The sequence below is a fragment of the Sceloporus occidentalis genome, unplaced genomic scaffold (genome assembly GCF_023333645.1).
Source record: "Sceloporus occidentalis isolate IW3139 unplaced genomic scaffold, rSceOcc1.0.p SCAF_21, whole genome shotgun sequence".
Taxonomy (NCBI): domain Eukaryota; kingdom Metazoa; phylum Chordata; class Lepidosauria; order Squamata; family Phrynosomatidae; genus Sceloporus; species Sceloporus occidentalis.
In genome coordinates this window covers 12,928,181-12,949,893 of record NW_028317001.1, presented here as the reverse complement: position 1 = coordinate 12,949,893, position 21,713 = coordinate 12,928,181, and the positions used below count along the sequence as shown (strand labels likewise).

The window sequence follows — 21,713 nt, the reverse complement described above, 5'->3', positions numbered from 1 at the left end:
ATACTATTGACTTTTAGAACGTAGAACGTATAGAAACTGTTTAGAAAAAGGGGTGCAAGTCATAAGTAAGAGTGGAAATGTTTAAGGATGGATAAGCTAATAATAACAGGGGAAAGTAGAAAACACTAATGTATTAGGATGTTTGAGTAAGATATTTCTTTTTTATATAGGATTTAATAGGGGAAAAGGGTTTTTGTAGAGTCCAGTTGAAATAATTAAGATAATAAAGAACGAACGAGATAAGTCAGTAATCTAGGAAGTAAACAACTTTATTAAGAACTGAAGAAAAATATTTTATAGGATGTAGTGGAATGTATTTTAATTAATGTGAATAAGATTGTATTGTACTTTTTTTCTTTTAGAATGTTTAATAAAATTTATATTAAAAAAAGAAGAAGAAAAGAGACACAAAAGACACACAAAGAGACACACTTCCTCCCTTTTGGCCCAAGGAGCCTGGCCTCCTTCTGACTCTGGAGCCTCAGGAGAGAAAGAGAAGCCTCTGTTCAACTGAGGCCTCAGAGAAGGTTCTGGAACATTATTCCCCGCAGTTACAAGCAGCACAAAATGGCTGCCAGAACACAAAATGGCTGCCAGAACACAAAATATGAGTCTGTGGCAGGGGGCGGGGTCTTCCAGGTCCTCTGCCCCCATTGGCCAGCCTCAAAAACAGGCGGAGCTTCTGCTTCTCTATTTAGCTCTGCTTGCGGAAGAGAGAGCAGCAGAGTTTTAGAGGGAGAAAGAGATAGACAGACAGACAGGAAGGAGAGAGAGAGGGGGGGGAGGAGTGAAGCAACAGCAGAGAGACAAGGCCTGGAACTACTAGGATTTACTGCTGCCCTGAGGTCTGGCTGGGCCTGGCTTGGTTCTACTGCTGCTGCTGCTTTTCTTTGGCCACACTGCCATTAAGGAGGGGAGGAAGGAGGCCCAGCAGTCCTTCTAGGCATGGCCCACTCTCTCTGAAGGTGGGAGAGTGGGACTCCCCAAAGGGATTTCAATGCTTTTAATGGTGGCTCTCATGCAGTAGCAAAGATGATGATGATGATGATGATGATGATGATGATATTATCAGGTCTGGGGGAGGGATGGAGCTGCTGCCTTAATCATCATTAGTGCCACCATCACTAGGCATTCTTGCTTTGCACCACTGTAATGGCCATGGCTCAGTGCTATGGAACTCTGGGAATGTTCTTTTGGTTTGGCATTTTAGGTGTTCTTAAGGTTTGGAAATCCTGTTTGGGGTCCCTTCCGACTTTGGGGCCCTTTCGTCCTCCATTTTGGGTTCCCAGAAGGCCAGAACTGCCAAGCGCTGAGGCAGAGGCAGCCATTTTGTGTTCCAGTGGCCATTTTGTGCTTCTTGTGACTGTAGGGAATAATGTTCTGGAACCTTCTCTGAGGCCTCAGTTGAAAAGAGGCTTCTCTTTCTCTCCTGAGGCTCCAGAGAGAGAAGGAGGTCAGGCTCCTTGGGCCAGAAGGGAAGAAGTGTGTCCCTTTGCCTCTGGCCCTCCATTTTGGGGCGAAGGAAGGGAGGGAGGGAGGGAGGGAGGGACCTGTGGGGGTCTGAGGAAGGGGAGACAGGGACTTAGGGCCAGTGGGGAGGCTGTCCATTGGGGGCTGGGAGAGAGAGGTGGAGAAAGAGACCCTCCTTTGGGCCCTAGCTGGGGAGGGTCCCACTGGTCCTTTCCTCCCCCTTTGGGAAAGGAGACCTCCTCAGCCCCCTGGACTCCTGCCACTCATTCCTAGGGCTGGGACTCAGAGGGGTTTCTTAGGCATTGTCACCTTCTGCTCTCCATGGCCATTGGCACTGACCTTTTCCCATTGCCTTCCCTCCCTCAGCCCTTGGACCTCCTCCTCCTTCGCACTCAGAGCAACCCTTCTTATGGCTGAGGAGACGGCCTCTGACCCAGGGAAGCTCTGGCCATAAAGGACTGTGGAAGAGGCCTTTCTGGGGCTGCAGGAGTCAGGGTCTTTGTGTTGAAGGTAGGTGTTTATTCCTGGAGCTGAAAGGGGACCTTTCTTCAAATCTTTCAGTCCAGGATTGTGTGGAAGGGTTGCCGCTGAGATACTGAGCCCATGATTTGCAGGCTTAAATGTTAGAAAATGACACGTGTGTGACCACAAGACCAGCTGTGAGCTAAGTATTGTAAACAGTCAAATTCCAGTGGCAGTTAACAGTCGACACTTGCATTATGGAATGTTGATGCTGCCAGTCCTTCTGAGAGAGTGTGTCAATTATGACAGTTGGATGTTAGAGTAACCGCCTCTCTGTTTTGTTGTTATTGTTGATTGGTTGACAAAGTAACTTATTTATTAAAGCCCTCGTGTAGGGTGAAAGCTTGAAGTGCTATTGTTTTTATTTCTCAAGCTGGGAGCTCAAGGCCGTTTGCAGAGGTGAAGAAATATTTTCCTTGAATATCTTTGCAGACATCTCTTCAGATTCCCTCTCTGTGGCGTCCTGTTGACATGGTTCAACTTTTTCAGGTGGTCATGGTGGACAGAGCGCATCTTTCCACGCCCCAACAATAAAGCCCCAAATTCAGTCTCTGGCAGCATTGTCTTCCCAGAAGGTGGAAGTGAGATTTCCAGACCCCAGACACACAGTGCGCCAGTGCGTCCTTTGTGTGGGGATTGTGTGTGTACATGCTGTTTACTAGAGCTTTGTAAGTTACTAGTTTCACTGGGTTTATAAAATGAATTTACATATCCCCAAAATGAGTATAGAAATAGAAAGAAATAGATTAAATGGACCGATCACAGCAGCAGAAATCATTGAAGTAATAAGAAAAAGTTTTAAAAAGGGAAAACACGAGGACTGATGGCTTCACCGTCAGTTATTATAAAGTATTTGAGGATCAATTGTTAACACCACTCAAATTAAAATTAAATGCCATCAAAGAAAACCATTATCCTGAAACATGGAAACAATATAATATAACTTTGCTGTTAAAAGAAGGTAGAGATGCAACTGAGGTAAAGAGCTATAATTTTTTTATTAAATATGGATTATAAATTATTTTCTATGATTTTTGCCGATAGACTCAAAAAATTTCTTAAAGACTGGATTCAAAAGGACCAATTGGGATTTCTCCCTCACAGACAACTCAGTGATAACATACAAAGCATCTTAAATATAATTCAATATTTTGAAAGGCACAACAAAAAACTTGCACTTCTCTTTGTTGATTTAGAAAAGGCCTTCAATAACATAGGCTGGGATATGTTATTTGCGACACTTGAAAAATTGAAATAGGAGCTTCTTTTTTAAGATGGATAAAGGCAATGTATAAAGATCAAAGAGCCAAACTAATTATTAACTATAAAAAAAACAGAGGAATTTAAGATTTCTAAAGGTAAATGGCAAGCTTTCCCACTTTCACCCCTTTTGTTCATTCTGATCCTTGAAGCACTGAATAATAGGATAAGATTAGAAAATAAGATCAATGGGATAAAAATTAAAAACAACTGAGTTTAAAATGAGAGTCTTCTCAGACGACATTTGTATTCCCTGGAGAACCCAGAAAAGAGCACAAGACAAATGATGGATGTAATAGTGGGTTTCAAATACGTTTCAGGACTAAAAGTAAACAGAGACAAAATAACATTAATAACAAAAAATATGAGGAAAAGGAAGAACAAATGCAGGAAGAAATTAGTGGATTTAAAGTGAGAAAGAAAGTTACATATTTAGGAATAAATGTTAACAAATAAAAACTCATATCCATTTTACAATAACTATGAGACACATGGAAGGAAATCAGAAAAGACCTAGAAAAATGGGGGAAATTACACTTATCGCTATTAGGAAAAATATCACTGATCCAAATGAGTTTCCTTCCTGAAATACTGTTTCTGTTCCAAGCGATACCCATCATCCAGAATGAAAATCCATTGAATCTATGGCAAAAGGAAATCTCACAATTTATTTGGAATTAAAAAAAGAGCCAGGATAAAAATGAAAATACTTTGTGATGACAAAAGTAGAGGAGGACTTTATTATGCTGCTTGTTGTTTAGTTTGGACTAGAGAATGGCTTATGTCAGAGAATGAACAGTTGTTATGTCCGGAGGGTGAACATTTAAGATTTGAGTGGCATGGATTCATAATTTACGGTAAAGAGAAAGTTCATAAAGAAAGCATAAATAATTTCGTAAGAAAAGCTCTATTGAAGATCTGGGGAAAACAAGTGTAGAATATGTCCCAAAATACCTTTATGGTGTTTGCCGCATGAGGCTCTTTTTGGGAGGAAAAGTATCCAGAAAACTAAATGTTTAAGATACAAGGATGTACTGAAAGAATTGCAAGGAAAACTAGAGATCAAAACACAAGAAGAACATAGATTGTCACTGGTATCTTTATCATCAAATGAGGGAGAGGTTTAAAATAGATGTGAAATTAGAAGGAATACAAAATGAAAAATGGGAATTGTGGAAGCCATGCTCCATGGTCATTCCATGCCTGATGAGAGTGTTGGGTGCGAGGCATTGGAGAAGCCTCCAGCTGTGTTTCTCTAGCCAGAAGCCTAAGGAAGGCCTTCTCCTCTGAGGGCCACTGGGGAGGTCAGGAGGTTTCAGCAGATGATGCGCTCATTTCACATCTAGCTACAGGGACATAGCCAGGGTCCTCTCCAATTCCCCATCCCCTGACCCCCCTCCACTCTCACAAGGCATGGAGTGTCAGGACCATGGTCAACAGGTCTGAGAAAATGACATGCATGTGGCCACTAGGTGGAGCTGTTGTGGAAGTCATTGACAGCTCTAGTGGCAGTTAGATGTGTCAGCATTTAAACAGTGCACCATTGGAATGTTGATGCAACTGTCAACTGTCATTCTCAACTGTCACTGAGGAAGAGTCAGACAGTGTGTGCCTCAGAGTGGGTTGTTACTGGTGTGGATGGTGGAGGGTGTCGATGTATATAGTGTTGTACACAGTGGAACTTCTTATATGAATAAGAGCCTCATCTGAGAGAAGACTACAGTGTCTCTTTGCTCATTGAGAAAGCGACAGGTGTTTCTTCAGCTCACAAGCTACTGACTGCAGTCAAGGTGGAGAATGTGGCGCCATACGTTAACATGTTGCCTCACGTGCTGCATAACATAGCGACATGAAAAGCATTTTAACATGGAGTATCTGTTGTGTAGGGGAGCTGAAGTTAATCTATGCTAGGTCCAGGGGGCTTTGTTTGGTGAAGAGGGAGGAAGGAGATACCCACCTCTGCATTGGATCAAAGGAGGCATATGTCACCTGTGTGTCTCACTAGCAGCATGCTGTTCTCTATGTCTTTGAGTGATGCAGGATTTCTTGACAAACCAAGCCTAACTCTAGTCTCTTTTCTCAGAAACTTCATCTTGGCCTCCTTGTACACAGCTAAGGGGCATATTTTGCTGGAAGAGACCCAAGTGCAGGGCCACCATGACCCCCCCTTCCCACCTAATGGCCAACACAGAGGCCAAGCGGAGGGAGTTGGGCTCCAAGAGAAAGAGGCTGTCCAAGAACAACTCTTTGGTGAGTCGCCATCCTGACAATTAGTTTCATTAGTGTCACTGCTGGGCCAGCTCATGAAAACAAGTGGAGAACATATTGTCCCAGTTTGGCAGAGAAAGTAATGGTTAATCCTCTGTCACCCCACTTTTTCAGGGGCTTTCAAAAATGTCCCGGTTTCTCTCTCCTCCTCTCACTTTCCCCCTTATCCTCAGGTCTCTTGGGTTGCTAAAAATGACTTCTAAGGGGTTTGCACCCCATCAACTCAAAAGGGGGGGAGAGGTGAGGAGATAAGTAGCAAGGGTCTTCCTTTTTGGCTCAGGAGGTGGAGGCAAAAGCAAACTACTGTGCCCTTCCTAGCTTGTGTGATCTTCCTCATAAACAACTTTGGCCATCCTCACCACCTTCTGCTTCTGCTTGTCCACATGTGCCTTGCTTTTCCTGTCTGTGAAATGTTGGGGATATGGGGGACCATATCTGGATCTAAATTGGGGGTGGGCCCAGTGGCCCTGAAATCCAGAGTCCTCCCCAGAACTGTTTTTTAAAAATGAAATTTGCCTCTGAAATTTGGGAAGAAATGGCTTAATGCACCTTAATTCTTTTGTGGCTAAATGTACTATATGTGTTGGAATAGTCAGTATCCTAATCCATCCTCAGTATCCCAGCCATGGCCTAAATTATATTGTTTATTATATTGAAAGGATGCAAACCAAACTGATCTCAAAGGCAGTAGATTTTTTTCTTGTTGACAGAATTTAAAGTTTATTTCCTGGACTGAATTCTGAAGTGGTGAAATGATATTTGGTTGCAACGTGTGCTTTCCTCCCCTTTTGTTTAGTCACTATCTGGATGAGGGCTATTTTCTATTTCAGGTGACCTTTGCAGATGTGGCAGTATATTTCTCCAAAGATGAATGGAATCTGTTGACGAAGAAACAGAAACTTTTGTACAATTATGTTATGATGGACAATTATGAGAATGTGGCTTCTGTAGGTAAGGAACCTGAATCCATTGCTCTTTCTATAAAGACTGAAGGCCTTTTCATACTATATTATCATGTCGCTATGGTTCCACTAGAATTATAGAGTCATAGAGTTGGAATAGACCACAAGGGCCATCCAGTTCAACCCCCTTCTGCCCTGCAGGAATACACATTCAAATCACCCCCAAGAGATGACCATCCAGCCTCTTTTTAAAGCCCCCTAAAGAAGAGGACTCCGCCAAACTCTAAAGGAGTATATTCCACTGTCAAAGAGCTCTTACTGTCACAAAGTTCCTTTTAATGTTTAGGTAGAACTTCTTTCCCTGTGGCTTGTATCCATTGTGGTGTCTCCTTTTCTCTGTAGCAGAAAAAAGCAAGCCTTCTCCTTGCGCAAAATGACACCCTTTCAAATACTTAAAAATGGATATCATATCCACTCTTTATCTTCTTTTCTCCAGGATAAACATAACAAGCTCTCTAAGCTGCTCCTCATAGGGCTTGATGGTTTCCAGACCCTTCACCACTTTGGTTGCCCTCCTTTGGACATGCTCCAATTTGTCAACATCCTTTTTGAATTGTGGGGCCCAGAAATGGACACAGGATGATTCCAAGTGAGGCCTGACCAAAGCAGAATAGAATGGCACTATTACTTCTCTTGATCTAGAAACTATTCTTATATAGATGTAGTCAGGAATCACATGGGCCTTTGTAGCTGCCGCATCACATTGTTGGCCCATGTTCAACTTGTGGTCTACTGGGAGTCCTAGATCCCTGTCAAGCCTAGTTTAATTGTGATAGCAACATCATGTAGAATATTTGAATCTGTAGTTCAGTGAGGCACTATTGCTCTTCAGTTTCTAAGGATTCTAATTACTCCATCCTAAACTGCCTATTCTAGGATTTTGTGGAAAGAAGTCATTGAGATTAATGCTTTTCACACCCAAATGGTACTCAGCACACCCTTGAGCAAGTTTACTACCTTTTTTGGTGCCTCTTCCATCCTTTTAAAGCTCTGGAGAGTCTTCTTGGGGGAAAGACCTCTCTTGGACCTGCAGTGGCTCAGGGAGGGCCCAACAGTGGTAAAATGGCCTCCACTTCCCCAAAGGGATGCTGTGGGATGCTGAGGGGCAAAATATTATTTCATTCCCCCCCCCCCCCCCAGCAATACAATGTGGGGTTGCCCCTGAGATCTCCTCCAAACCCCATCAGTAGTCCATGCCTGTCTTATAAATGTTTTAAGGCTGTTTTAAGGCTGCTCCCTGGTGCTTGACCCTCACCAAAATTGAAGTCCAGGTCCCAGCTCCTTTGCTCTGCCTTTGCCAATGAATTATTTGTATATTGATTATCCCGCCTTTCTCAATAGATGGGCCTCAAAGTGCCCCTTTTATGCATCACACTCTGTAGGTATGTCTGTGATAAAGAGACAGACAGAAAGTGAAAAATGAAAGGCAGAGAAGAGATGCTGAAAATGAGATGCTGATGGGCAAGAAAGAAGGTTGGAGAGCGGAGGGAGAAAGGGAAGGGGGTCATGCATCTGGGATCCAGGAGGGGAAGGCAGGAGCAAAGCCAGGATTGCCTAGCTCTGTGCGGAGAGGAAGGGACCTCTGAGAAGGGCCAGGAGAGGGGCCTTGGAGATTGGGAGGCAGTTCTGACAAATTTTCAGAACTGGTTTCAGTGAACTAATGAGAACCGGATCAGGTCCTTGTTTTCAGACATATTAAGTGGTTTTATTTAGCAATTATGAGTAATATTTCGGAAGGAAGGAAAGGAGGACACAATTAGAGAAAAAGCACTTTTATTTTCCTACCTGAGCTTGCTTAGCTGCATTTTTGGTTCCAGAGGCCCTTTGTTACCCAAAATGCTGGAGTCTGGGGAGAACACTTGCAAGTGCTATACTTTGGGGGGGGGGGGAATTTGGTACTTAGCTCAAAGAAGAGACATAATTTTGTTCAGGCAACAGTGACCTCGGAGGTCAGCCTAACTATACCAGGCATGCAATCTCACATAACTCCAGAGGCATTTCAAATGGGTTTTTATGTTTTATTTAGGGAAAAAGCAAAATACACGCTTGCACGCGCGCGCGCGCGCGCACACACACACACACACAAGCATTCGTACATACACACAAGAGGTAAGTAACAAAGGTGGGATTGGTGAATAATGTAAAGCTATATTAATGGTAATACATTTCCTAGAATGTTCTTGATTCCAATTGCTGAGGGTCCTGCAAGGGAACGGAAAGTGGGTTTGTTGAGTATATTGAGGAGCTTAGCCATGTAAACCAACAGAGTGTCTCTCTGCAACAGGACTGACGCCAAAGAACATTAAATATCGGGGCGGACATTTATACTGAAATTGTTGCTTACGCACAGAGACTGAGGGTTCAAAATGGTTTAAATCGATTTAGTATGTTTCCTGGGTGGGGAAAAAATTGTCTGAATCCAAATTGAATGCAATGGATGCTTGATGCAAATACCTCAGACAAAAGGGATTAGCACACCGGCTCTCAGGTCCTTCTTAGCTCTGAATTCCAGTCCTGTTCATAAGCCAATGTACAGCGTGATCTGAAAGCATCACTTCCAGATGCAGCTCAACAATAACATAGCAAAGTATGGAAACAAATATCTAGATATAGGTTTTGGCAATGCACTGAATACTGTCCAGACTTCAAAGTAACTCACAGACACAGTTGATTTCACCCAAGTCCTTGGAGGTTTTCTATCCTGAGTTGCAAAATAATACAAATATTTGCAAGCTCTCTGACTTCCATCAAATTCACCATCGTACACACAACTCCAATCCAGTCCACACCAATCCGCATGTGAGCTGTATACTGTATTGGCTGTGAGTCATCTCCTGGTGCCAAACAGCATGAAGTGACCTCTGCAGTTAGATTGCATCTTGCTTTGGGCTCTGACTCAGTACTCCATGGCAGTCTCACAGGAAATGATGCCACTTGTCAATCAAAATATTTTTAATCGTGTTTAATGGATTGTCCCACTACAATCTCTTCTTTGCTCCTGTCAGTAGGGATACGATTGTTCCATGGATTTGGGGACATCTGCAATAGTGTCATGCTCAGGTCACTCTCAGCAACTTTATTAATTTAATATCAAATAGGGAGGGTTCAACAAGGGCTAAATCTTGAGGTAACACCCTCCTCTCTTAATTCTGATATTCATTCTTGACTGTGATTGTCCTTCTTTACAGAAGAACTTGTGAGTCATGAGAGAGTCCACACAAGAAAGAAGTCACATAAATGCCAGCACTGTGGGAAAAATGTTGCTTGCAAGTCAGTCTTAGTCAAGCATCGGAGAGTCCACACAGGAGAGAAGCCATATAAATGCCAGCATTGTGGGAAATGTTTCTCTCAGAAGTCAAGCCTAGTGACACATCAGAGAGTCCATACTGGAGAGAAGCCATACCAATGCCAACATTGTAGGACAGGTTTTTCTTCAAAGTCACACCTAGTGATACATCAGAGAGGCCACACTGGAGAGAAACCATACAAATGCCAGCGTTGTGGGAAATGTTTTTCTCAGAAGTCAGACTTAGTGAAACATCAGAGAGTCCATACTGGAGAGAAGCCATACAAATGCCAGCATTGTGGGAAATGTTTTTCTCGGAAGTCAGTCCTAGAGATGCATCAGAGAGTCCACACAGGAGAGAAACCATACAAATGCCAGCGTTGTGGGAAATGTTTTTCTCAGAAGTCAGACCTAGTGAAACATCAGAGAGTCCATACTGGAGAGAAGCCATACAAATGCCAGCATTGTGGGAAATGTTTTTCTCGGAAGTCAGTCCTAGAGATGCATCAGAGAGTCCATACTGGAGAGAAACCATACAAATGCCAGCGTTGTGGGAAATGTTTTTCTCAGAAGTCAGACCTAGTGAAACATCCGAGAGTCCATACTGGAGAGAAGCCATACAAATGCCAGCATTGTGGGAAATGTTTTTCTCGGAAGTCACACCTAGTGACACATCAGAGAGTCCACACAGGAGAGAAGCCATACAAATGCCAGCGTTGTGTGAAATGTTTTTCTCGGAAGTCAATCCTAATGATACATCAGAGAGTCCACACAGGAGAGAAGCCATACAAATGCCAGCATTGTGTGAAATGTTTTTCTTGGAAGTCAAACTTAGTGAAACATCAGAGAATCCACACAGGAGAGAAGCCACTCAAATCTCAGCAGTAAATTAACATTGTTTTTGTCAATAAGGAATACAAAAAGTATATTTTCAATCCAAAGAAAAGGCCTTTCCTTGTGATTTTGTCTGTCTATATGTCTGTTTATGTTTTAAAGTTATAGTTTGTTAATTTTAATTTCTATTAGTATAGATAATTGCTTCAGGTTATAAACTTGGCTGGGGATTATGGGTCATGGTATAGGTCAGCTAGATAGGGGGTGCTGGGATTTTTTTACAACTGGCTAGAATAGTTATGGGAATGTTAGCTTTTGGAAAGTGTGGGATGTTGTCTGAAGAAAGGTCGGGGCAGGTATTAACAGAAAGGGGCTAGTTTCTGGGAATGGCAAAATTGACCTTGTTCCCTTTGGGGCATAGACTGTGCATCTGTGGAGGTGGGAGCTAGGTTTGGTAGAGGTGGAAGTTTAGGTGTTGGGGTTTCAATGTATTCTTTGTCTTGGGGAGGACAGTTCTGGTTTAAACACTGAATTTCTGATTATGTGTTCTCAATAAAGTTATTTGTTGTTTCAGTGTGTTGCACTCTTTGATGCACAGAAGTTCTGAATTTACACAAAATACACTTTATTCTCTCATCAGTCCTCAGCTCCATTCCCAGCCATAAGAAGAAAAGAGGCAAACACACACAAACACATACCAAACAGACAGATCGAGCTCTATGTACAAAGCAGAGCCTTCCTTCCTTCCCTTTCCCTCCTGAGTCCAGCTCCTCCTTGGGCTCCATTCTGGCATCCTCCAAGTCTCCTCAAAGGAAGGAAGGAAAAAAGAGAGGAAGGAAGGAATGAAGGGTGCACTCCTTCCTTTTCCGCAAAGGCTGCCAACGGAATAAGCCTCAGCAGCAGCAGGGCCCTGGCGATCCCTGCGCATGCTCAGGAGGGGCCTTTGGTGCATGTGCATATGCTCAGTCTCAGGCCCTGAAGCCATTGCTGCCCTCACAGTCTGTTCAGAGGGAGGAAGAGATGGAAGTGGAGGCGAGAAATGTATGAGAAAAAGGGGGCAGGGGGCACCTGAGGAGAGGCACAGCCATGGGGAGAGGGGGCAGGGTCCTTTAGATGTAAAAAGGGCTTTGAGGAGCACCTCCCTCCTGGAAAGTGGGGCAGAAGAGAGACCCTCCCTCCCTTCCTCCTCATTTGGGGGGAGATATGGTCTCGCAAGCCCCCCTCTTTGGTCTTCCAATGGGGGCACCCTCTTCATCTCTGGGAAGAGGGGAGGCTCCCAGTCAAAAGACTTTTGTGACAAATAAAAAGCATCAGATAGCATAGGCTTCCATAGCATTGAAAACAACAGCTTTCTGGGGGGGGGGGGGGGAGGGGTTTTCTCTGGGGGAAGGGGGCTCTGTCTGTGGGGGAGAGAAGAGCCCAGATTTAGGCCAAAGCCAAGAGCAGGCAGACGGAGGGAGCTCAAAGCCCCTTCTGGGGAGAGGGACACCCCCTGGAAATTAGGCTTAGAGGCCCACAGGATCTGAATTAGCGCCCCCCCCCCCCCCCATACACACACATCCTTTCCTTACCCTTCACAACGACCCTGTAAAGCTCAGTGATCTTCCTCTGGGAACATGCAGAAAGGACATGGAAGCCATTGTTAGTTCTTTGCCTGAAAGTCCCCTTCCTTGAAGGGATGGAGGTTAAAGGAAGGAAAGAAGGAAAGTGCCAAGGGAAGAGATAGCATAAAGGGGCTGCTGAAAGACAGAGGGCATCTGGATAGGAATCCCTCAGCAGCCATTTTGGGAAAGAGGGCTCTGCCTCCGGACAGAGAGACGGAGAATGTGCTCATTTGGGAAAATGTTAGGGTCCCTCTATTGGGCCACATTCTCCTCTGCCCTGGGGCCTTCTTTTGAAGCCCCATAGACAGGGAAGATCTAGACCATGCCCTCCCAGGAAAGGAAGCCCCCTCCCTTTTCAGGCCCCATAGACGGAGGGAAGATAAGAAGATGATAAAGAGGGGAAATCCCCTGGAGTGGATGGATTTACAGCTAGATATTATAAAATATTTCAAGGGGAACTAGTGGATCCACTATATAAATGGTTTAATCCTATTAATGCAGAGGGGATTCCAGACTCATGGGAGCTAGCGAGTATCACTTTAATTCCCAAAGAAGGAAAGGACAGCTTGTTAATGACTAATTATAGATCAATTGATTATAAGATATTCACACAAATACTTGCCAGCAGACTGAAGGGAATTTTGAATTCAACAATTGGGAAGGAGCAAAACGGGTTTTTAAAGGGCAGACAGATTAGGAACAATATCAGAACGATTATAAATTGTCTTGAATTTTACCAGGTCAATAATGAGAAAAAATGTGCCCTAATTGCTAATGACACGGAGAAAGCCTCCGACGGCGTGAGATGGGATTTTTTGATAGAAGTGGTAAAAAGTATGGAAATGGGAGACAATAAGGCAAATATATAATCGGCAAAGAGCTTAATTATCAACGGAGAAAGATCCCAAGGATGTATGATCAATAAGGGCACAAGGCAAGGATGCCCGATATCACCGCTCTTATTCTTAGAAGTGATGGAAATTTTGATTTCCTCTGTTAAAGGTAATCCAAATATAAAAGGGATTAACAGGAAAGGAAAGGGAACCAAGATAAGAGCGTTTGCGGATGACGTGGTAACAGTTTTGGAGGACCCAAATCGGGGCAGAGAACCGCTGCTACAGGAGCTAAACAAATTCGGCAGATTCACAGGACTGAAAATCAATAAAGACAAGACAGTGTTGATAACTAAAAATATGACTGGAGAAGAGGTAGAGGAATGAAAGAGGAAACCGGGCTTCCAAGAAAGAAAGAAACTGAGCTGCTTAGGAATTTGGATCTCTAAAGACAATAATTATTTAGGGGTATGGAAAGACATAAGGGAAAATTTAAGGAGAGGAGACTGGTTAAATCTTTCACTACTAGGCAGAATTGCCATAATCAAAATGGCACTTCTACAGAAAATTATGTTTCTGCTACAAAATTTGCCAATAGAGATTAAGGATGAAATATTGAAAGGTTGGGAAGCCGAGCTAAAAAGATTCATATGGAAAGGACACAAACCTCGGATTAAATGGGAGGAGCTCAAAGATGCTTCAGAGAGAGGGGCTATTCGCTCCCAGACTTCAGATTATATTACTGGGCATGTAATCTAATTTGGATCCAAAACTGGATTAAATTAGAGGACAAAGAAATGCTTGATCTAGAGGATGTGCAGTTAAGATTTGGTTGGCAGGCCTTCTTATGTCATGAGAAGCTGGGGATGAATAAAGACTTCAATAATCATCCAATGAGGAAATCTTTACTACTCACTTGGAACAAGATTAAAAAGACATTTTAAGCTACCACTTCGGACTTCGGCCCAGAAGGCACTCTTCGGTAGATGGATAAGCATCAGTAATTGGCTCACTTACAAACATTGGCTTAAGAAAGATCAATCAGGGAATTGGTCGATAAGATCTAGGGAAGATATTGACAAGGATGGACATAATAGACAGTGGTTTAATTTCTACCAGCTAAAACAAAGACTTCTGGTAGACAACAAAACAATAGGGATCGAAGCTAGACTAAACGGATTGGATGATTTGTTCTGGCAACCTGATAAGAAAAAGATATCCAAATGACACAAACTACTGTTGAGCAGGAATATGGAACAGGAGACTGTAAAAGAGTATATGGGGAAATGGGCGCAGGATATGGGATGCAAAATGGAAATGGAAGAATGGCAAAACGCCTGGAATAGAACAAATACATTTACAGTAGCACAGGATCTAAAAGAGAATCACATGAAAATAATGAACAGGTGATATTACACCCCATGGAAGATAAAAAAAACCTTATAAATTAGCACAGGGGAATTGTTGGGGGTGTGATTGTGAAAAGGGAAACATCTATCATATATGGTGGCATTGCAGGGAAATTCAGACATTTTGGAAGAAAGCAAATGACTCAATACAGCAGATATTGGGAATAAAATTCCCAATGAGCCCTAAGTTGTACTTACTCAATATAACTTCGATTTTAAGCCCACAGGATGAAAGACAATATTGGAGGATTATACAATATCTTGTAACAGCAGCTAGAATTGAAATAGCAAAGTTATGGAAGTCAGATGAGACTCCAAGACGGGAAAATTGGATGCAGAGAGTTAATGATTACAGGGAACGGGACAAACTCTCTTGTAGGGCTCAGAATTACGATATGGAAAAAGAGAAGAGGAATGGGAAAAGGATGGAACTGAAATCTGAAGCTCATTGAGGTCTGAATTAACTGGAATTGAATCTACAAAGTCTGTTCTTTAAACATTTCTTTAAATGTGTATTTTTATTTCCTGCTTAATTATAGGTCAGTAGAAGAAAGTTTGAGTCTCCTGCTTAAAGTAAAGCATGATAAAGAAGGAATCGAATACTGCAAAGTTATGCATACGGTATTTTGACAATAGATAAGAACATAAATGAAAACTGATATTATCAATAAGCAATTGGGATATATTGTGTTCGTACGTTTTAGAGTTGTGCATAAAATGTGTGTTTAAAAGCAGGGTTCGGTTATAATATTATGAAAGTGAGCTCTTTGAAAGGCCAAGAAGACAGAAAGCAGAAAGTGGGTCCAAGGAAACGGAAAGATTTGTGACAGTGATGTTATGGATACTGGATTTGTATCGTTTTTTCTATTTTTATGACTCAGTAAATAATAAAGATTATATAAATGTCAAATTTGCAATGAAGATTACTATGTATTGTGGAAAGAAATGGTAATATCTGAGGGAATATGTAAAAAGGATTTACATTGAAAAGGGGAGGGAATAATTACAGTTCAAAATAAAATTGGAATAGGTTAAGTATGAAGACAAATAGAGAATTATGGACTCTCATCCATAGGGTCGCCATGAGTCTAAATCGACTTGAGGGCAGGTAAGAACAAGAAAAGATGTAAAGACTAATTAGCCAGAGATAAAAGAGGATTATTTAAAGAAAGGAGCTAGCTGTCGCTTTAGGTTTGGAAGTTTATTCTAATGTATTTTGCATTTAGAATTATATGTATATATGGCATTCCTATGTATGTTTGGTAATTTAAATGTTCTTCATTTGTTTGTTATAAGTTATATGTATTTTTTTAAATTCATCTTTATTTAAGTTTCCAAATACATAAAACACGACCAATACATAATCCAAATAAAAATTGCTTGTAAAAGCAAATCTGAGTCTTGACTGGTCATTTGGGACCCTCTTAAGTCTTCCTTTTCCGTCTTCTGAATCTGAGCCCATTTGAATGTCCTTCGCCTTGAAACCTCCCTCCGAAATATGAAGTCTAGCTGTGAATTATTCCTTTACAATTTAAGTAAAAAAAGAAAGAAACTGCATTTTTTTTCTTTCAATTTTACAAAGAAATTTTGTCTACTTCTCTTACTATTTTGTAAGGTTAACAACAACTGAAGAAATATATATTTATACAGATGTTCACATCAATTTCATTGTATGGATCTCTCTCTATTGTTTTTAATATACACAGTGAGTCATTCAATCATCCTCTGATGACCTGGGATTTATATAAGAAAGCAAAAAGAAACAGAATATGCTTATATTCAATTTATAACATGCATAGCATAATGTTCTTAAAGATCCTTAAATTTCATTCTCCCAAATCCACTGAGAAGAGTAAAAAGAGAGGACTTTGATTATTCCTCCACTAGCGACAAGTTTAATTCCCATTCTTTTCCCCACTTTATCAAAACTCTCTTCCACTCCTCCTTTCTTCTGCCTTTATCATGATTTTGGGATATACATGAAAGTCTATCCAATGCCCTGGACTCATTTACTTTCAGCATCCAGTTTCCCCAAGTTGGTCTCTTATCAGATTTCAATAATTTAGCTATTTCTGTTCTAGCTGCCGTAACAAAATATGTCTTTTAATACAATAAAGATTTAAAAAAGAAACCTTCTGGGTGACCTTGGGGAAGTCGCACTCTCTCAGCCTCAAGAGAAGGCAATGGCAAAGCTCCTCTGAACAAATCTTGCCAAGAACAGCCCAGGATAGCGTCGCCATAAGTCAGAACCCACTTCAAGACACACAACAAAAACAACGGTTGTTTTAATGGTTAGAACCTGCCTTGTGTCCCAAATCAGGGGAAGCAGAATATTAATGAAAACGGCAAGACTAAGAAGGGGTCCCAACTCCTGAGAGCAGCCCCCAAGCAGCCCTCTCCTGCCTTCCCCCCAAATGCACCTGAGAGTTTCCTGGGACAGCAACCAGGGCCTCCCCAGAAGATCCCAAAACCAGGACAAGTTTCATGCAGGAGAGTAGAGGAAGATCGGTTGCAAAATACGTCTCTGGCACATTCTTTGAAGGAGGAAGAACGAGAGTATCTCAGATAACAGTCTGCTCCATTGTGGCTGAGGAAGACCTCTTGTCTTGAAATGTGCTCCATCAATTCCCAAAGACAGGAATAACAGCACTTTATTCAGTTTCATATCATCTATTTTAGCATTTCACCTAGAGCAGATACATTGGAGGGAGTTTGTGTCTTGTAATTGTTCCTTTTGTTGTTTTGTTGTAGCCCATTCTTAATTATATGTATTGTCATTGTACTGAAGCCTTTGAGTAACTGTACTCACAATTGCCCTTGTTTATATACAGTCATTCTGTATTACTTACATTAGTAGGTTATTCATAGTAATAAACTGAAATTAGTTTTTACATTATCATTGTTTAGATGTTATTCTGCATTACATCAGTATGTTATTCAGACTAGATAAATTGAAGCTGATTTGTGTATTGTAATTGTTCTTTGTATACATACCTTTTCCTCTCATTACATAGCATTACTTTCTTATTACATGTTTCATGTTCACTTAGAATCATAGAATCATAGAGTTGGAAGCGACTACAAGGGCCATCCAGTCCAACCCCATTCTGCCATGCAGGAACTCTCAATCAAAGCATCCCCGACAGATGGCCATCCAGCCTCTCTTTAAAGACCTCCAAGGATCACTGCACTCCGAGGAAGGAGTGTGTCCCAATGTCGAACAGCCCTCACTGTCAGGAAATTCCTCCTAATGTTGAGCTGGAATCTCTTTTCCTGTAGATTGCATCCATTGTTCAGAGTCCTAGTCTCTGGAGCAGCAGAAAACAAGCTTACTCTCTCCTCAATATGACATCCCTTCAAATATTTAAACAGGGCTCTCATATCACCTTCTCTTCTCCAGGATAAACATTCCCACTCCCTCATAGGGCATGGATTCCAGATCCTTCACCATTTTAGTCGCCCTCCTTTGGACACGCTCCAGTTTCTCATTGTCCTTTTTGAATTGTGGCGCCCAGAACTGGACACAATATTCCAGGTGGGGCCTGACCAGAGCAGAATAGAGTGGCACTATTACTTCCCTTGATCTAGACATTATACTTCTATTGATGCAGCCTAAAATTGCATTGGCCTTTTTAGCTGCCTCATCACACTGTTGACTCTTGTTCAACTTGTGGTCTACTTGGACTCCCAGATCCCTTTCATAAGTATTTTCATTCATCCAGGTCTCCCCCATCCTATATCTCTGCATTTCATATTTCCACCCTAAGTGCAATACCAAACATTTCTCCGTGTCGAATTTCATTTTGTTAGCTTTAGCCCAGCTTTCTAGTCTATTCAGAACATTTTGAATTTTGATCCTGTCTTCTGGGGTATTAGCTACTCCTCATAATTTGGTTTCATCTGCAAATTTGATAAGTATGCCCCCAATTCTGCCATCCAAGTCATTGATAAAGATGTCGAATAGCACTGGGCCCAGGACAGAGCCTCACTGGACACCCCACTGGTCACTTCTCTCCAGGATGAAAAGGAGCCACTGTTGAATATCCTTTGGGTTTGGCCAGTTAACCAATTACAAATCCATGTAACAGTTTCCTTGTCCAGCTTGTTTCATGTTTTTGTTTTATATACTGTTTAATTTGGTTAACTGCTACTAAGAGACATATCTATGAGAGTCTATGATATGGGGTGCACTATAAACATTTTAATAAATGAACAGGTATTTCAATCCTATATATTCATATTATCAGACATAACTCCAGAGAGTGTTAGCCTTTTGGATGCAAGAAGGTTCCTCTCATTCTTCAGAGCAAGAAGCAACACTTCAGCTGCCTTCTAGAAGAGAAAGCAAAAAGGCTTCCAAAAGAACTGAAGCCTTGGGCAAGTCACACTCTCTCAGCCTCAGAGGATGGCCATGGGAAACCCACTCTGAAGGAACCTGCCAGGAAAACCCCTTCAGAGACTCCCAAAAGGTCACCATAAGACCTGGAAACAACTGGAAGGCAGACCCCAAGAACAACATTGGGAAATAGGTGCAAGCCTTGCCTTGGGAAAGTGTAAAGACTGGGCTCCAGTCAATGGAGGTCTTCTTCAGGCAGAAAAGGGAGGTTTATGCAAATGCAGAATGACATCACTGCTACGGAAGGCTCTCTTGACCAATCAGAGAGCAAGATGAAGGTTCTTCTGGAAGCTTCCGTGAGAAGGAGATATAAGGCCTGAGAGACCAAGAGACAGTTGGGGGAATTGTGTCGGTTGGAGATCGAGAGAGAGAGAGTTAAAGAGCGGATCTTGGAAGTTAGTCTCAGAATTGGACGCTTGGGTTTATTTATTATTTTAATAGCTTGTGTGAATTGAATATTATATACTTACAAATATCGTACCTGCAAGATTCTTAATATCTTGCATGACTTATATTTTAGTTATATTTTGTTATTTGTAGTAAATAGCTCCTTGGAGTATCTACTACTTGATGCTCCTTTTACACGTGTCTTGGATCGGTTGATGCTTGGAAGATCAGTAAAGAAGTAGAAATAAGGTTCCTTAACTGGTCCCAGTGTAGGTTAAGGGAAGTCCTTTCATGATTCACTGGGTAAATTTAAGGAAGGTAAGGGTCTGCTGGGCTAAGAGCCATATTGTCTAAATGTCTAATTAACCATTTGTAAGACACTCTGATAGCCTTTTGGCTGAAGAGAGGGGTATAAAACTATTATTATTATTATTATTATTATTATTATTATTATTATTACAGGGCCGCGGTTTGGCTGCTTGGACCACCGGAGATCATCACAGTGAGTCAGTTGGAAAAGCCCATCTCACTCCAGAAAATAAAGGTACTTGAGGAGTTTGCACTCTACGTCTTTCTGTAATAATAGCTACAAAACTGATAATAGCATTTGGGACATTTAGTCTTTTAAAAGCAAATATGGCAGATTCAAATGCTGCTTTAAAACCTCTTTCCATCTGCCAGCTTTGCGCTGGTTTTGGGGGGAAATGAGAAAGTGTTGGGAGGGAGGGACTGACAACAGAATTAGGAGATGCATTGCAGGCTATGGACAGTTTGCGGCCAAGTAAGGTCCAAAGCACACGGCAGCAATAGTCCATTTTGAGAGCGCTTTAACTGCCCTGGCCCAGTGCTAGGGAATCCTGGGAACTGGAGTTTATTGTGGCACCAGAGCCCTCTGACAGAGAAGGCTCAATGTGTCACAAAACTACATCTCCCACAATACCCTAGCACTGAGCCAGGGCAGTTAAAGCTATCTCAGATTGGATTATTGCTGCAGTGTGTTTTGGACTTAGGTGACCCTTGGCAAGTCACACTCTCTCAGCCTCAGAGGATGGCAATGGCATCCCCTCGCTGAATAAACCTGCCAAGGAAACCCCATGATAAGTTTGCCTTAGGGTTGCCATAAATTGGATTAGACTTGAAGACACACATGAAGAACAGAAAAAAGTCTGCACTTATTTCTCAGGTTGTACATGGGAATGGGAGGCAGTGTGGTGCAATGGTTTGAGTGTTGGGTTAAAACTCTGGAGTCCAGGCTCCAGTGCCCCACTCCTCCATGAAACCATCTGGGTCCCTTGGGCAAGAAGTCACACTCTCTCAGCCTCAGAGGAAGGCAATGGCAAACCTCCTCTGAACAACTCTTGCCAAGAAAACCCCAGGAGAGGCTCCCCAGAAGTCGGCAATGACTTAGAGCCACTCCACAAAAAACTACAAAGCCTCAAGAAAGAGCCAGTGTGATTTAGTGGCTGGACCATTAGACTATGACCCTGGAGCCCAGGGTCCGAATGCCCTCTTGGCCACGGAAATCCACTGAGTGACCTTAGGCAAGAAGTCACACTCTCTCAGCCTCAGAGGGAGGCACTTGCAAAACCACTTCTGGACAAATCTTGCCAAGAAAAGCCTTCAATGGACTTCCCTTAGGGTCATCATAAGTCAGAAACAACTTAGAAGCACACAACGACAACAAGAGCAGTAACAGCACTAACACAAGGCAGCTTGGGAGAAAAGAAGGAAGGAAGGAAGAAGGAAACTAACAAAGAAAGAAAGAAAGAATGAAGACTTGGGAGTTGTAGTCCTCGGTTGAGAGGGATTGGAGTGGCCTTACTGCAGGGCAGGACCAGTGTTGGTAAGAAGCCTTGAACTTATTTCCCGGCATGTTTTACCAAAATCCATGGAATCCACCCCATATTACACGGAATATTCAGTCAAAATCCCTTGAAAGTTCCCGTAATGTTAATAATAATAATAATAATAATAATAATAATAATAATAATAGGATTTATTTATATTTTTACTAATATGGTGGATCTTTAGCAAATAAATGTAAACCTAATTGAATAAAAATAATTGTAACTTATTTCAACTCTCAAAATTACCATTGGACCAAACAAAGAATCTTTCAGTCCTTCTAATACCTTTAAGATACTTATTTGGACATGAAGGGGGGCCAGGAAGATTTATGCAAAATAGAAACGTGTTCGGCTGCAACCACACTGCAGAAATAATCCAGTTTGACACCCCTTTAATTGCCCAGGCTCGGTGCTATGGAATCCTGGGAATTCTAGTTCTGTGAGACATTGAACCTTCTCTCTCAGCAAAGTCTGGTATGATAACAAACTACAATTACTGGGACTTCATAGCACTGGGCCATGGCAGTTAAAACGGTATGAAACTGGATTGTCTCTGGAGTGAAGATGCAGCCTGAGTTGGTTCCAAGACAGACTGCAGAAATAATCCAGTTCAAGACCACTTTAGCTGCCCTGGC

At 42.1% G+C, this 21,713-nt stretch overlaps 1 protein-coding gene across 1 annotated transcript in view; it reads left to right on the top strand.

The window, feature by feature from the left end:
• Positions 1–1,842: 1,842 nt before the first annotated feature.
• The window catches only part of LOC149301626 (uncharacterized), a 62,661-nt gene continuing 42,790 nt past the window's right edge, over positions 1,843–21,713 (top strand). The window contains exons 1-5 of the mRNA XM_089484329.1: positions 1,843–1,980; positions 2,482–2,608; positions 5,336–5,502; positions 6,351–6,515; positions 9,685–10,434. Of these exons, the coding sequence (XP_089340455.1) occupies positions 5,410–5,502; positions 6,351–6,515; positions 9,685–10,434 (1,008 nt within the window). The 5' untranslated portion in view covers positions 1,843–1,980; positions 2,482–2,608; positions 5,336–5,409. The remainder of the gene's footprint in view (positions 1,981–2,481; positions 2,609–5,335; positions 5,503–6,350; positions 6,516–9,684; positions 10,435–21,713) is intronic.